Raw genomic sequence first — 15,585 nt, forward strand, 5'->3', positions numbered from 1 at the left:
CATTACTTCATTTTCCATTAAGGTCCATTTCCTAATGGATTCCTCTATTCCAGGGTGGCATACTACATGCCAGCATAGACCGAGCTGCAATTAATCCATTCCAGCAATGCGGAAGCTGTAGAGCAAGTATGCCTTTAGCATACTCCTGCCCATATCACATATCTTTACTCACTGGACAATAAAACACAATGGGCAGAGAGCCAGCAGATTCCATGTGTGCTTAAACTTTCTCTCGCCACTGAAAATAATGAGGGGTACAGCAGCATTAATGAGGCCTTGCATTCAATTTAAGCATCAAGGTTACAGGAAAAAGTAAGTGTAGAGTTCATCCACCACCTGGGAAAAGGAGACTAGCAGTGCATTTGCACTTTTCCTCTCTGTTTCACCCAGGAATGAAAACTCTTTGGCCTTAATAGAGATCACAGCTAACTGGGAAATGGCAGAAGACTTCTTAATTTCATAGGTTGAAGTGTCCCAGAAGTTTTATTCCTACATTTTTGCACTCACTTTAAATGGTAACCAATGGACCAATGGCTTACTTAAATATAAAATCACTTGCAGGTGCAGCTCCTACTGAATATTTGAAAACAAATATGCATTACAGCTACCTAGACACTACTCACATTCAAAAGCCCAAGAGGTTTTAATGGTCTGTTAGCAATAACACTGGTTACTTGACATGACAAAAATGAGAAAGCCACTGACGCTTGCAATTTCTGTGGTGTTCTTGTGATTTCGTTCCCTTGGTACCTTCCTTTATGGTCCTCCATCCTGGAGCATATAGAGCCCAGCACTAGGCAGGCGCTGGTGGCAGAATAAGATGCACTGAAACTGTGGTGCTCCCTGAATGAAATTTTGACTGTAACAACACAGAATCCATTTCCTGAAGTAAAGTACAATACTAGTTCCTTGGAAAATAGGATTACGAAACCCCAGACATCCTTTTCAAGCAACAAAAACCTCTTATCAAACAAAGAGTAGCGACTTCTGCAGAAAAATGCTACTGTTTGCAGAAAACCATCAAGAACCTACCCAAAAGCCTTTTCTGCAGTTAGTTCTTACCTTTTTAAGATGACCTAGTCGGAGTTTGAAGATTTCTTCCTGTTCGTGGTATTCTGCTAACGTCAACCTGCATAGAAGTGACAGATCCAATGTCAAGTTTCAATGCATGTGGCAAAGTATACAGGTTGCAGTAGACACCTTCTCCTAAGAAAACAACAACTACACAGTGTATGTCAACACCCAGCAGGACTTCATTTTGTAAACTCTGCAATCTAGCAATCAAGTAAAGGAGACCGTGATAAAACACGTATCAATTTCAAATTCAATTCCCTAAGAACAACTATTTAGGATAGTGACAGGACCATAACAAAGTGACCTAAAACAATTTAAGCATGGAACACTGAAGCACAAGTAGTCAGTATTCAACATCTTATTTTTCATTTTGAAGTTTGTTTCGTTGTTTGACTCTCATTTTTTTCTGTGTAGTAAGCACATGATAGTTCAGCCCATCTATTCAGCATTAGCAGAACAACTGGCTACCGTGCCATTGCAAGCAGAGCAGTGAACTGGGAGTCATAACTTTTTTCTGTCTCAGGCTGTGAAGTGGCTTCAGGGAAACCCTGGAAAGCTCACTTCATCTTTGACCCCGTATGTAGTTAGTAGAGACAATGGAATAAGGGAAACAATCCGCTTTTTGCTGATGGTAAATGATGTGTAAAGTTTCCATCCGAAGTGGGTGGTCAAAAAAAGGCAAAGTTTCACAATGTTTTCAGCGTCTTTTATAAACAAAGTGTGCCGTGTACAACAGTGGCAAAGTACGGCCTTACACTAAAATAGTGACAGATCCCATCACTAGTGAAGTGGAATGATGTGCTGAGATCTTTAAAGTTACAAAACAAATCATTATACTGATTTTCTCATGGCTGTCAACATGAAATTTGGTAAAAGCATCATGCATGTGAACCAGTTATCAAGTCGGTATCAATTGCATCTGCTTACTTTGTAAACACGGTAACACACGACAATATATACACATACCCTTAACCTAAATTAAGTTCAAACCATATTCCAGAAGGATTCCTGTTGCAGCAGTTATGCTCTGCGTAATACTTAGCACAAAGGTTAGCATATAAGGTCTCCACAGAATCAACGTCACACCTTGTTTAAAGAGAGGACTGAGCTCTGTCTACGCAGGGCCATGGGCTCTCAGCTCACCGCACAGCAAATTGAGATGACTGTAGTTAGTTGATTAAGTGCTCATCTTGAAATACCCTACTTCCCTCCACCATTGATAATGCAGAGTGTGTATAGTTGAAATTACTTCTAAAGCAGTTCTTAGCAGATAGATTTGATATAACACTCTCAAACCAAGCTCCCTTTGAAAGAATCTCCATCATAACGAACTGCTTATTACAAATTAAAGATACCTACAAAAACCACCTGGTACTGTAAAAGCTTATGTGAAGTCTTATTTCATATAAAAGTGCGCTATTCCACAAGAAAAACATGACAGCCTGAATTTAGATCAGATTCAGCTAATTCCAAATGCCTTCCCAGAAGTTTAGGTCTTTGGTTGGTCTTGCTCATAAGGAACAAAAAGACAATTGAATAAGCCAGCAACAAACTTTCCAAATCTTCTTATGTGCAAGAGGAATACAGAGCTAAATACCGACAGTCTACTCATTAAGCAAGAGATGTAATGAGTACCAGGCTAATACTGCCTGAAATAGCTACATTTGCAGAAAGCATTATAAAAATCAAGGGGGCTTGAAAAGAAACACTGCCTGTTTCACAGAAACATGGCTTGAAATACACTCCTTCTATTGCACCTGAAGACTCTAAGGTTGCCCAAGCTGTCCCAGCAAACCTCAAAAAGCCCCAGTAGATTAGTATCTGTGAATAAAATAACTTCATTCACAAGATAGACATTTTCCGGAGAGCAGGGTTGGAGAAGAGTATGTTTAAATTTGCATAATGGAACCTTCCTCTCCTTTCTGACACAGCAACGACCATGAAACTAAGAGGAAACCAAAATCAAATGTAGGGATTTGGCTATCCACTCCCCATTCAAGTTTCAGAAACATTCAGATTCAACTTGCCCAAAAGCCTCTGTAAGAATTCAAAAAATAACTTCCCTCAAAATTCAGTAAGATTTTGTACATGAAACACGTCCAACAAACGCATTTACAGGATAACTAACAATTAAGCAAGTAGTCACTTAGTGTAGTTGCTTCAACTGACTCACAAAAACAAACCTAAAACACTCCACATGAACTGGCAAACTGATTTTATCGAGATCATCACAAGCAACTCTTCTAAACCACAAAGATAAAACCCTGAAATGTAGCAGTGAAGGATGATACACCAGCAAGAAACAGGGAGAAAGGGCAGGGAGGACAAAAAGGCTCACTAGCATGCCCAGGTTGCGCTAGGAGATAATATCAAGGCACGCTCACAACCATAGGCAGAAGCTCACTGGGTATCACAGATACATATCACGACTGCCAGGCACATCAAGACCCATACTGCCACATCTACAGCACATGCCAGAAACCAGCTGCATCGTCCTGATGGGTAAAAATATCCTGACAGAAATGGGGAAAGTGTTCTCTCTTCCCTCATATATGAAATGTTCCTGCAACAAGCTGCAACGCTTCAAAATATCCAAACACATTCAACTTACTTCTCCAATGTCCCTGTGCAAAAGCACAACTTGAAAAGCGTATTGAGTTGTTTTTAAGCTCACTTGGCCAGTGCAGGAGGTAAATCTCTCTGCTCAAACTACAGATTTGCAGAAACATGGAGTGCGCTCCCATACAACATGCCTTATCAGCAGTTATCAGCATCCTATTTAGGGTACCACCTTGGCTGGTGAGAGCATTCTGAACACCACAACTCACCCATCATGTGCCTTCTTTGCTGTGACTGAAAAAGGCAGCAGGAGCTTTTGCTTCACATGCAATTTTGAAGTGCAAAGACCAGGAATTCAAAGGGCTGCAAGAACTTTGAAGTCAGGCCATACCCAGGAGATTTAATAGTGCAAAAAGAAAAGTGTCATCCAGAATTACAGTATTAGCTAAGAGCAATAAAATGAAGACTGAAAAGGAGACTTGCACAAGTTATGGGAAAGTTCTGAGTGCCCAGAATGGGGAGAAAAAGAAGAAAGGAAAATTAGGCTGTGTGGCTTACCAGCATGTTGAGAGTCAGTTTTATTTACAATAAAGTTACTTAATAATGATCTCCAACAAGAAACAAGCTGGTGAGAGGCTGACTTCACATTTCCACAAAAAATTCTAAAAAAGAAGTTATGTTTGAAACCTCTTGTGAGACAAGCTTTCCTCTTTGAAGAGCATCAGGAGTCTCAAAGTATCAGTAATTCCAAAAAAAAAAAAAAAAAAAAAAAAAAAAAAAAAAAAAAAAAAAAAGGAAAAATTTCTCTTTTAGAAGAAAGAGTAATACTTTAACAATGTTCCTGTTTCCCTGACTCAAGTATCTGGGAAGGACTGCTTCTGAGACACAGTTTAATGCTTAATGCACTGTTTTTGTAGAGCATCTTTTTCTAGTATACCAAATTAATTGTATGAAAAGTCTCAACAGAAAATAAATGGAAATAAAAGCTTCTGAATGCTATGCTTTCTTTTTTTTTTAAGAGACACGTTGCAGTGATACCAAAATTAAGTGTGAAGTATTTTCTTCAGAAAAAGACACTGCTTTTTCAGCACTCTTGTTGCATCAAGTTTGAAAACTACTACATTCAAAAGTAGTTAAGCTTACACAAAGTCTGGACTCAGCAATGATCCCTGTTTTACTCCAATGAAAACTATTTAGAACTGCAGCCAGATGTTTCTGAATGCCAGGCTAATTCCACACTATTCATTTGTGCATGTAGTGAAGCCTAGAGGCAAGGGCAAGATTCCATTTCCCAGTAGATATTTTGTGCTCTAATCAAAGCACGCAGCTCTGCAATGCACAAGGAAGGCCACATAACGTACGTTTCATTTTCTGCTCCATTGGTCTTGTTCTTGCGCTGCTTCTGCTCATTGCTTGCTGGAGGGGTCTGTCCCATCGCAGGTGGCTTCCGTTTTGCTAACATTTTTCGCTGTCTTTCTATTTCTTCCCGCTGGGAATTTATCCTTTCCTGTTGCCTGGAAAGAAGAGGGGAGAAAAAACATGAAGCAGAAAACTAATGGGATATACTCAGTTGTCTTCAGCATCTGCTTTTAACAGACGGGAGCAATGAATTCAAATCAGTTTTAAGACTAGTAACAAAACACTCTTGTACAAAAAAGGGGGATGTGCTTTTTTTTTTTTTTTTTAAATATATACACACATAGAAGGGAATTCTTTTCCTGGCCCACAGAAACCTTTCAGTAAAGTGAAAGGTTTTATTCATGCAGAGGATATCCAAAAACAAGGAATTGCTAACCTCATAGAAAACCCAGGGATCCATGGTAAGTCACTAAGTTTCCACACTCTTTTTCCTAGAAGGCTCTGTTCTAAACCTCAGACTTTCCTGTTCAAATTATTCCTGAAGTCTGGCACTGTTTGAGAAAGTATCCTTATACTTCAGTGGTACAGTTAAAGCTGTCCTTACTTCTCTGAAGTGTAACTAACACCATTCCCAATTTCACTCTAAAAATAGTCTTTTTGTCTTGGAGGAGAGACTCCAAGTCTTAAAACTGCCTCATTATTTTATAGCGATAAAAGCATTCGTGGAATTACAAGTTTAGATGACTTGAGAATTTACATACTTAATTCACATTTTAAAAATAGACTGAGACTGCAGGTAGAAATTCCAGAAGTATTTCTTCCACGTCTTACTGCACAAATAAGGGAGAATTATAAAGTACTCAACCTACACCTCACAAGACCTGCGCCTCCATACCAGACTACAGAAAAGTGAGATGATTTTAAAGGATCACACATAGCTCTCTCTATGCAATTAATTTGCCAAGTCCTACTTAAAGGTCTAGGCCAGGTGGGAATTTACTGGGTATTTCCATTAACATCCTGCATAAAAGGGTCTCTGATCTCAATTTCTAGGTTTCTGCAGCCCTTTTGATCACCATTACCAGGAGGAAAAAAAAACTAAATAGTATGGATTTTCTCTTTTAAGCTTTTCTACTTTAACTTAAAAAAATAATAATAAAATAAAATAAAAAAAAACAACAAAACCAGAAAACACAGAGCCAAGTAGCCCTCCTGGAGTAACACACACAGATGGAGCAAATCAAATTGATAGACTCAAGATACGTGTGAGGATTTGCTCTGCCCCTTCACCCTTCGCACAGCCAAGTGCATGGAGAATATCCAGCAGGGCAGCCGATTTCTTTCCAACCCAGGGGCCAACTCAAACAATCTGATTTGAGTTTTAAGTCTTTGGAGTTAAGTGGAAACATTTTGCATTTCAACATTAAAAGATTCTCCGCTGTCAGCAGCCGAGTTCCTATCTGATCCTTCCATGCTTTGGTCACACCACTCTCACATTTTGACATGCAAGACACCACACACACAACTGCTTAGATTTTCCTTCTATGGCTCTGAAGGTAAAGATAACTCTGTCCTCACTTGATGAGGTTCTGGAAGGCATAGCCATCTGTCCACTGCTCGGTGAAAGACGCCCCATGCCGCACCGTGGTGAAGTGACCTAGCCTCAATCGATCCTGCATGCTCTTATCTCTGCACGCCATCTTCTCCTGCTTTGACTGAAAACAAAATAAGACACGTGTTAAAATAAAACCCATAAATCAGCAGCCCCGAGTTACGCTGTATTTTAAGTAACTTCTAACCCTTATCACCTTTCACACTATTCCAGTGCCACTTATCTGAAACCCAGCTGAACGTTACTGATAAATTTATTGATGGTGCTTCTGTGATCTGACAGGCATTTGTAAGACAGCTGCTTTTCTGACATTTCAGCCTCATCTTCCCTTGCCCATTACTGCTTCGGCAGCTCGCCCTTTCTATCACCAGTTGAAATTCAATCTAGCAGTAGGATTAAAACCATCCCTTTGCATCAGTAGCTTAGCTGGACTTCAGGCATGGTTTTGATCAGGCCCTTATTCACTCAAACAAGAGGTGAAGGAAGAAAATGCACCTTAAATCACTGTTAAGACTAAGATACAATGATCAGCCAGTTCAATCCTAGACAAGCACTACTCCCAGAAATGACATGATCTCAATTAGGACACCAACACGCATAAAAACTGGTGGTGGTGTCTGTCAAGAGTATTTTCAGTAAGTGAAAGGCAATTTCAAAAGGCCTGAGATGAGAGCAGCAAAGCTTCAGTCAATTAGGATTAAAGATGAACAGGCAAAGCTCCTCACTGGAGCTACACAGGACTTATCTGTACACCAAGCCTACATAACACAGCCCAGAGTTAGAAATCCTCCCAGAAAAGGGAGTCCCATTCAGCCAGGAACAATCAGCTCTGTGACAAAAGCAAGTCAAACAGACTGCATGTACTAGCCAGCACCCTGGTATTTGTGCCCATCCAGTGCCCACAAACAATAGATGTAATTGGCCAACAGGTGAAAGAGTAATCAAACCCCCTTATTGTTTCACCAAAAGGAAATCTGTGAAGCTTTCAAGACTGAAGCAGACTGGATGCTGGTAAACAACAGCTTGGCACTTTCTCAGTGTCTTAAACATGTTGTTTTGAGTGCTGTGCAAACAAAGCAATGATCGCCAATTTTGCCATTTGAGAGAAAGAAAGGTTTAAATGGCTCGCCCATGTCACAGAGCTTATCTGGCAGTTTCACTGCACAATGGGATACTGCTCTTGTATGGCAAGTGCTGGACAATGGTGCTTTTTGGGTATACCAGCTACCAGACCTAATGCCTGTTGCACTTAGAGCTCAGACTATTTCACTTAAGCAAGGGAGATCATGCTGAGTCAGTGAAGAGTAACCAAACCAAAACATTCAGAACATTTCTAGTCTTCAGATTATATTACTATTTGCAGAGAAGTAATTCAAGACAAAATTCCAGTTGTCTTTTATCATTACAGCAGTAAGAAGAGGTTTTCACTGCCACAAAAACGATAGAGAACCTTTCAGTCATATGAACCGTGAGTCCCCTGCTCACCTTTTCTATAAGGAGCTTCTTGCTCATCGTTACACATCTATTTAACCGCTCCTTGTACTTCTCCAGCATCTTCTGTTGTTCATCTATCTGCCGTCTCAAATCGCAGTTGGCCTAAAAGCGAACAGAGAAGACAAGCCTTTGACTAAGTTGCTCCATGAGAGCCAAGCTAAGCATCACCTAGAAAGAAATTCCTCCAGCTAGCTCTAGGCATCAGATTAAAGAAAGCAAAGCAGCAGGATATGACAGGGAAAAATAAAAATAATAAAAAGAAAAAAAGTACTAGGTTTCTCTTATCAAAACATCCCAGCTAAGCTCATCGTTTTTAACCCATTCAAATTTTAACACACCTCTAGAACAGGGAAGTGCTATCATCCTGTTTTACATGTGAGAAACTAAGGTAAAAAGGAACTCAACACAAGGACTTTTTATTTTTATAACAATTATGACCTTGCCACAGCTATCAAGTCTCAAAATAGCTTAGTCATCCCTGGACTATCTTCCCCCTTTAGCCACAACACTGACAGAGGAAAAGGATGGGATAACTCCCTTTACACTTTCTATTAAATTCTTGTTCGAGTTACTGTCCATCAGCCCTGATATATAGACTTCTCCCAGTAACAGAGGCTGATTGTTTGTTTTTAAAAAGAACACCAAAATGCACATCAGTATTTTACGTGCAACTATTTTCGTTGATAAAAAAATAATATTTAACCATCCCCTTTCAATCAATAGTTTGGTTTCTGTTTAAACAGTGGATGGTAAAAATCTATTTCCTGCTCCATGGTTTATTTTCCACAAAGCCACACGTCTGTCTGCGTATGTCTAAGAGAATGTCTTAGCTCTTTTAGGTACTGAGATCAGAAATATAAAAACACACAGAGCCTCTGCTCTTCTCCTGTTACTGTGTTTTCTAATCCTTTTCAACACTTCAAGAGATGCCTCTCCAGCTGATGAAAGCTAGATCAATTACAATTCCTCCATTAAGACAAGATCCTTGATTTAAAGGTATTTATCTTTTACTGAAGAATACTAATGAGCTAGAGCAGCTTTATTCTTTAGGTTTGACCAAAAGATCCTCTCTTCATCTTTATTCGTGTCACTCTCATAAATCAACATTTCTGAATAAAACCTCTCCATCTACTGAGCAAGAGGCAGAGTCAGCTCCCCAGCACTGAGAAGAGGGGAATAATTCTGAAGGTTAGCTACCAAAATACACAAGAGTGCAACGGATAAAGAAAAGCCAACCCTGTTGAGGACACAGACACCTGAGCTAGTGCTTAGCTACAACAATGACTCTGCACTATAAATACCACACTGCTGCTGCTGCACTGGTTGTGGATTCGAGCAGGCCCTAACAGTATCTGCTACAAACCAGATAATTATCTAGCAAGCAAGGGATGACTGGATTTGTTTTACCTTGGGAGTGTTGGTTCTACAAATGTTACAGTATACAAGCCCCTGCTCTGCAGCCTAGCTGGCACAGGCATTCTTGATATCTTTAAATAGCAACTTTCAGAAGAGTTGTCCCACTTGAAATACTTACTCTTAGTAAGTCGTCTATCCTCCCCTCCTTTTTCTCCAAGTCAGAGTTCTTACTGTTTTCTAGTGCAGAGATTTTTTCCATTGTGAGGTCCGACTGTAGAGAAAAAAACACCGTAAACCACATTTAATAGAACAGCTGATATTTCAGAGTCAGCACAGAGCATAATATAGTAACCCTCTTGAACCTGAACAGCTAGGTCTAAGGAGGAACCAAGCCCCTGCATCCCCCAGCAGTATGGGGAAGAACATTCCCAGTTCTTCATTTTCTCATTGCATGATGGGCTCCTCCAACACAGGAGGTTCAAGCAGCTAGCACAAAGGCCTGAAGTTCTGCTCTGGAGAACACAGATTGTTAACACATAGCAGGCTACAACACCCTGCCAATTTTGTTTTTATAGTGGAGTTCTGCCCAGCCCTTGATGGTCTCTAACATTCAGCATCCTTTCCTGCAGCACAACATCGCTCGCTCGCACAGGAAAAAAAGGCTTATGAAAAAGCCACCAAATCCCATCCCTCAGCTGGAATAACAAATTAATGGGCATAGACAACCACCTGCTAGACAAAACATAATACCTATGAGGTTTTTCAGGTGGTCTTGGCAGAAAATGCAGGTCCTCATTATTTTAAAATATAACAACAGATTAACAGCAGGAATATTAGGTGCAAGCTTTTCTTCTGACAAACTGATGTGTTAGTATCCACTATGGACAGAAACTTTACAGTTCTTGAATGAAACTTATTTGGAAAATTTTACAAGGTGCAGCACATCTTTAATACATTCACCCTTTGAAATCATAATTATAACCCAGGAACAGGGTACAAAAGAAATAAGAAACATTCTGTAGCAGTAAGAGTATTTCAATCTCAGGACTCCAGTTAATGGATGGGGAAGAAAAGTGGACAAAGTCAGCATGCACACGAACAACACAACTGAAAAAACAAGTCAGCCCAAGGGAATCTTGCTGCCTGGCTACAAACAGATTTCACATTTACAGCTAGCAGGCAACTATCCTGGTTCTGGGAAGATTTAGCAGAGACTTACCTGCGGAGTTGTTAATAACCCTTCTCCAAATTTCAAGCTTGCCTGGCAGCTAACACCATGAAGTAAGAGGCAAACTTGGCAGGAACTCTGTTGCTTCTCTACACACACCCAGTATGGGCAAGATCAAAATGAACACCTGCCAGCACTGCACATCAAGCAAGAGGAGCCTAAATCCCAAAAGACAAAGAGGAAGCTTGGCAGGTCACCTCACTGTGGCCTTAACTTGTTTTATACTTCCTGACAGCCTGCAGGAGGCACATGGAACAGACTTTTGTCACTGAAGGCAGTGAGAAGGCACTCTGCTGAAAACCTAGGCTGCATCCACTCAGCCAAGCAGCAGAAAGTTTCTTTGGTAACTGTTACATCCATCTGTCAAATGCACACGTGCTTGCACTGCATCAGGTGAAGTCATGCTTCAGGATGCATGCTCTTATATTTGCAGTGATTTACTTCATCACAACTCACCTTGCCTCAGAGAACTCGTGAAGGCCCTTGCACTGACTGAAAACACTAAGAAAATCATTCTCATGCTGACTTGCTTTTGGCACTGCCAAAAATGATTCAAGCCAGAAATCACTAAGATTTTATTTTCTCCATTTATCAGCTACAAACAGGTGGAGATGGTGAAAATGAAAATGTAAACATCCTCAACACAGAATCAAGCATCTTTCTGGATTCTTTGTCTTAAGCATATGCTACAGCTGCATCTGTGGAAAACACCACGCAGCTGAGCATTGGCAGAGAGCATGCTCAGCTAACCTGTCGCCCTTTTCGAGGAAGATGGATGCTGTGAGCATGTTGAGCACAGGAGAGAATACAAACATCTTGCTCACTACAGCTGTGGCCACTGTTTTAAACAGTGGTGGTGAGATGGCAAAGATTGAAATCTGAGAAGTCTCTCTGGCAGGTTCTTGAGCCACGGCATCATTCTATCACAAGCATTAGCAAGAAGCAGGGATCTTCACAGACCAGCATTTTAACAATACAGACAACAGATGTGACCCCAATGACACGACAGAGCTCAGAGACTTTAGCTGGTAAGTGTCCCCAGCAATTCTTTATGCACAAAGGACTTGTACCACCTGCTGGGGAAACCGAGAATGAACTTCCCCCAGCAGTAAAACCAGCTCTGACACAGACTGATGTGTGAAAATGATTGACACAAAACTGATTGTTTAGAAATCACTTGAGGGAAGGGTCAGTCACAGAGAAATCAGAGATGAAAATCAGAAGACTACGAGCAGGCTTGCAGAAGAAACGAGCAAGATGCATTGCAGATAAAGCTGAATGTCCTTACATGAAACAGAGATAGATGACACAGCTAAAAGTAAGTCTCACCATAAAGCCACAAGAAGAATCTTAACAGAGTATAAAAGGCACCAAAAGACAGTGGCACAGACAAAGCAGCTACTCCTCGACTCCAGCTCAGTGAAGTTGCTGAGAAGCACTGTCAGGAACAAATCAGGTTCCACCTTCGCAGGGCAAACTACACCACAGGTGTACTCTTAACAACTGCAGAAGACAAAGAACTTGCAGCTGCGGATATCTGTACTGTAATCAGCGTGGATGCACCCAGGAGCCAGTGCTTAAACAGAGGTATCCATAACCACCATTTAGCTTTCCATCACGCCTTCACTTTTAAAGGAGAGGAAGACCACTCAGGATACAACACAACCGAGACAGGGCAATCCAGAGCTACTCCTCCCCGATCACGTTCTCACACAGCTGAAGAACTGCCCGCAGTATTGACAAGGAAAAGCTTCGTAACAGATCAAGCAAACTCCAGTAGCAGAACTGAGAAGCATCCTTTACAGGATAAGGAACAAAGTTCAGAGTGATTTACCTTCAATATGTACAGTTACAGAGTTGGTACTACCAGTTCTTTTCCACTGGAAACATTATGCCTCCTGCAATTGACACCCTCTCGTGCAGAAGACAAGCTGTGCCAAGCTTAAATCTCATATCCAAGAGATTTATCATCTAGTAAGCTATACCTGTGACTGTTTGTGCTGGATGGAAATCTGTTTTTGGGAAGTGCAGGAATGCTCAGTGTTCCCTGATCCCGTAGAAGATGGGCTGCCTTGCTGGGCCTGCAAAAGAAAGTTAGTGTATTGTTATATGCTCCTCGAAACGACTGCTAGTGCCCATGCAGATACACTTATCTTTACATGGGAGGTGTAGGCTGGCCTGGGTACCATACTTTTAAGTTTTAAGAATGCTCTAGAGACTTAGTTCATTAAAACAAGAGAATCAGCTCCTCTCAAGAAGTCTGGCCCAATCTGCTAAAAGACAAAGCTTTTTTAAAACCTCATATAGTTCTGTCAGCTGAGATTAAGCTAGGCCAAAACTAATGCTTCTAAAAGCAAGTCTATACTCTGTTCTTTTTGTTTTTCTCATTTGGTTAGCCATTCAGATACTATTATTTTGATCTACACAAAACTTTTGAATCATTAACTTAAAACTCATCTCATTTTATTAAACAAAGATAGCCTGGGACCTCGAACTCTTCACAAGGAAGATGAACTTACCAGAAGATGGTAGACTTGGTCATCAATAAACCAGGCTGCACTTGAGCTGCTTCAAATGCCCCCATCCCTTAACTAGAACCATCCCCTGGCATTCAAGTCTTTCCAGAGCTGCTCACCGAGACAAAAGTAAAGCAGAGGCCACCTCCCCTCTGTGCCAGCTGCTCATTCTCTAGCCGCTGTTTCGCCAGCATCACCGACATCAGCGTTGGCAGAGCAGAGTGATCCTCCTGTGGTTCCTTTGCTGTGCTGCCGTCTACCCCATACAGCGGCTGCTCCACTCGCCGCTGTAACATAGTCAAAAAAAATACAATGAACTTTTTTTTTTTTAAAAGCGATTCTCTGACTCTGCCAAAACTGTTGTCAGTGAAGCAGCAGCTCAGGAATGGGCAGGCAGCATGGCGAGGATCTGATAACTCAGACAGAATTCCTGGAATGTTCGTTCCAATGGCAGACATCAAAAAGTAGATGAAGTTAGCAATTAAAAAAAAATGTAACAAATGAACACACTGGATAGAATTCCTCATCAGTTAACACACACCCTTCCTTTGCAAATACTTGCATTTTGGAGCCAGAGAGGCAAAATATCTTAGTACATTGCAACGTGAAGTTACAATACTTTGGTTACTAAGGACTCATTTTAAAATTTAAACCAATACTGAACTGCTAAGTCAGCAACCTAAGCGTGTCTGGGACCCAGATATCACAGCCTCATTTCTGTCAATTAAAGCAGGGACCAACCTCTTGCAAGTTAAGTAAAATGCTACCGTATTTCTAAAAGATCTGAGATGCATAGCAGAGGTAAACACCGACTCCTTTCTCATTCAGTACACTCATTTTCCAAAGGTGATGTGGGAATTGAGATGAGTAAGAACAAGGATTATCTGAGCTATGTTGATTACAGCACTCAGAATCTTGTTGCTCTTGCTTCAAAAGCCAGCCCAACACCACCAAAACTTGGCAGCCTGGGTAATACTCATCTAAGACCTTCCAAGTCGTAACTCCAGGCCAGACATATGCCACATAGAAAGTAAACAGTCAGGTCAGGCTCCACTTTCTCTCAAAACCTAAATTGCAACCTGCAGCATATTTTCTGGCTAGCATTACAAATGTCAAGAGCGTTCTTTCTTCCTCCAACAGAATGCTTGTATACGAGAGCGACCTTGCAAAAAGTCTGAAGACCTGAACATCATTCTTCTGATCAAGGGAGAAGTGAGGCAATTCAAAGCAGTCAAGAGATTTGAAGACGAGAGGTAACAACCTGAAGTCAGTACAATTCCTCCACAAGTTCTGATTGCAGAAAATTTCCAGTACAGCACACATTAACTCACGGGTTTGGAGGAGGTTTGTCTCACTGTGAAAGACATTTTAACACTCCGCTCACTTCCTAGACCACACTGACATCTGCAATGGATAAGATACTCCATCTTCTCCAGTTTTCACTCATCCCCCCATTTTTTTGGGCTTAGCTCAAACCGTTGATACTCAGTTTGTAAGAAGAGGATAGATCTTGCAAATGCACATAATTTGTTATGAATATGCAAACATTGCAAGTTTAGCTGCAAGAGTAAAGAACAGAAGATAAGAAACACAAAGAGCATCTGTGTAAGGAGAGAGACAAACTGACCTAGCTCTAACTGTACCATCAGTCTTCACCACCTGAGAAACATCCTGGTCAAACGTTTACCTACTCAATATATTCAAGCGGAGAAGAAGAAAAGCAAAGGAAGAACCAACTGATCCCATTATAAACACTTGAAGGGTAGCTCATCTGCTGGAATAAAGAACTGTCCCTAGGATATCATTCATCTGCAACAGAGATGTTATTTCGTTCATTAAGTTCTCTTTAAGGAGGAGTATTAGTGAATTAATAAGACAAGGATGTTCAATTATCCAGATATTTTAATTTTTATAAACGTCACAAACATCTAGAAGCCATATCTGAAACTCTCCCTTAAAGCAGCAATGCAAAGCTCCCAAAAATCTAGCAATGTATATTGAATTCTGATCAGAGCATTCAGTGGTGGGATTTAGTTCGGTACACATTCATGAACTGTGCAAAGGTCTCTGCAGAATAATGTAATCAGAAAAGCCTTTGCATTTGCTTTTTGGTATAACTAAACCTTTCCCATCCTCTGTGCTTCTGTGAGACACAACAAATGCTGAAAAATTTTACATACGGGCACTGGCAACACTCAGAACTACAGATCAAGCACCAGGGCCTCTGAATACGGCTTTACCAGCTCAAAGAAATGTCTTTAACTGCTTTGTGCTAAAACGGCTTAAAAATACTGGTTATTCCTTCATATTCAGATCTTGCAGAAACATTCAGGCAGCAAAATGGAATTATTTAACAAAGGACAGCAACAGACATGCTTGTATACACA

At 40.8% G+C, this 15,585-nt stretch overlaps 1 protein-coding gene across 5 annotated transcripts in view; it reads right to left on the minus strand.

Moving 5' to 3' along the window:
• The window catches only part of TLK2 (tousled like kinase 2), a 44,474-nt gene that overhangs the window by 12,664 nt on the left and 16,225 nt on the right, over positions 1-15,585 (minus strand). For 3 of the 5 annotated variants that reach the window (XM_032202655.1, XM_032202656.1, XM_032202654.1), the window contains 7 exons: positions 13,318-13,485; positions 12,668-12,763; positions 9,633-9,725; positions 8,090-8,200; positions 6,571-6,707; positions 4,995-5,147; positions 1,063-1,129 (listed from right to left, as the gene is read on the minus strand). In XM_032202655.1, the coding sequence (XP_032058546.1) occupies positions 1,063-1,129; positions 4,995-5,147; positions 6,571-6,707; positions 8,090-8,200; positions 9,633-9,725; positions 12,668-12,763; positions 13,318-13,485 (825 nt within the window). The remainder of the gene's footprint in view (positions 1-1,062; positions 1,130-4,994; positions 5,148-6,570; positions 6,708-8,089; positions 8,201-9,632; positions 9,726-12,667; positions 12,764-13,317; positions 13,486-15,585) is intronic. The other 2 variants (XM_032202657.1, XM_032202658.1) reach the window with 2 other exon arrangements.

Source organism: Aythya fuligula, chromosome 24 (assembly GCF_009819795.1).
Source record: "Aythya fuligula isolate bAytFul2 chromosome 24, bAytFul2.pri, whole genome shotgun sequence".
In the NCBI taxonomy this organism is placed as follows: Eukaryota; Metazoa; Chordata; class Aves; order Anseriformes; family Anatidae; genus Aythya; species Aythya fuligula.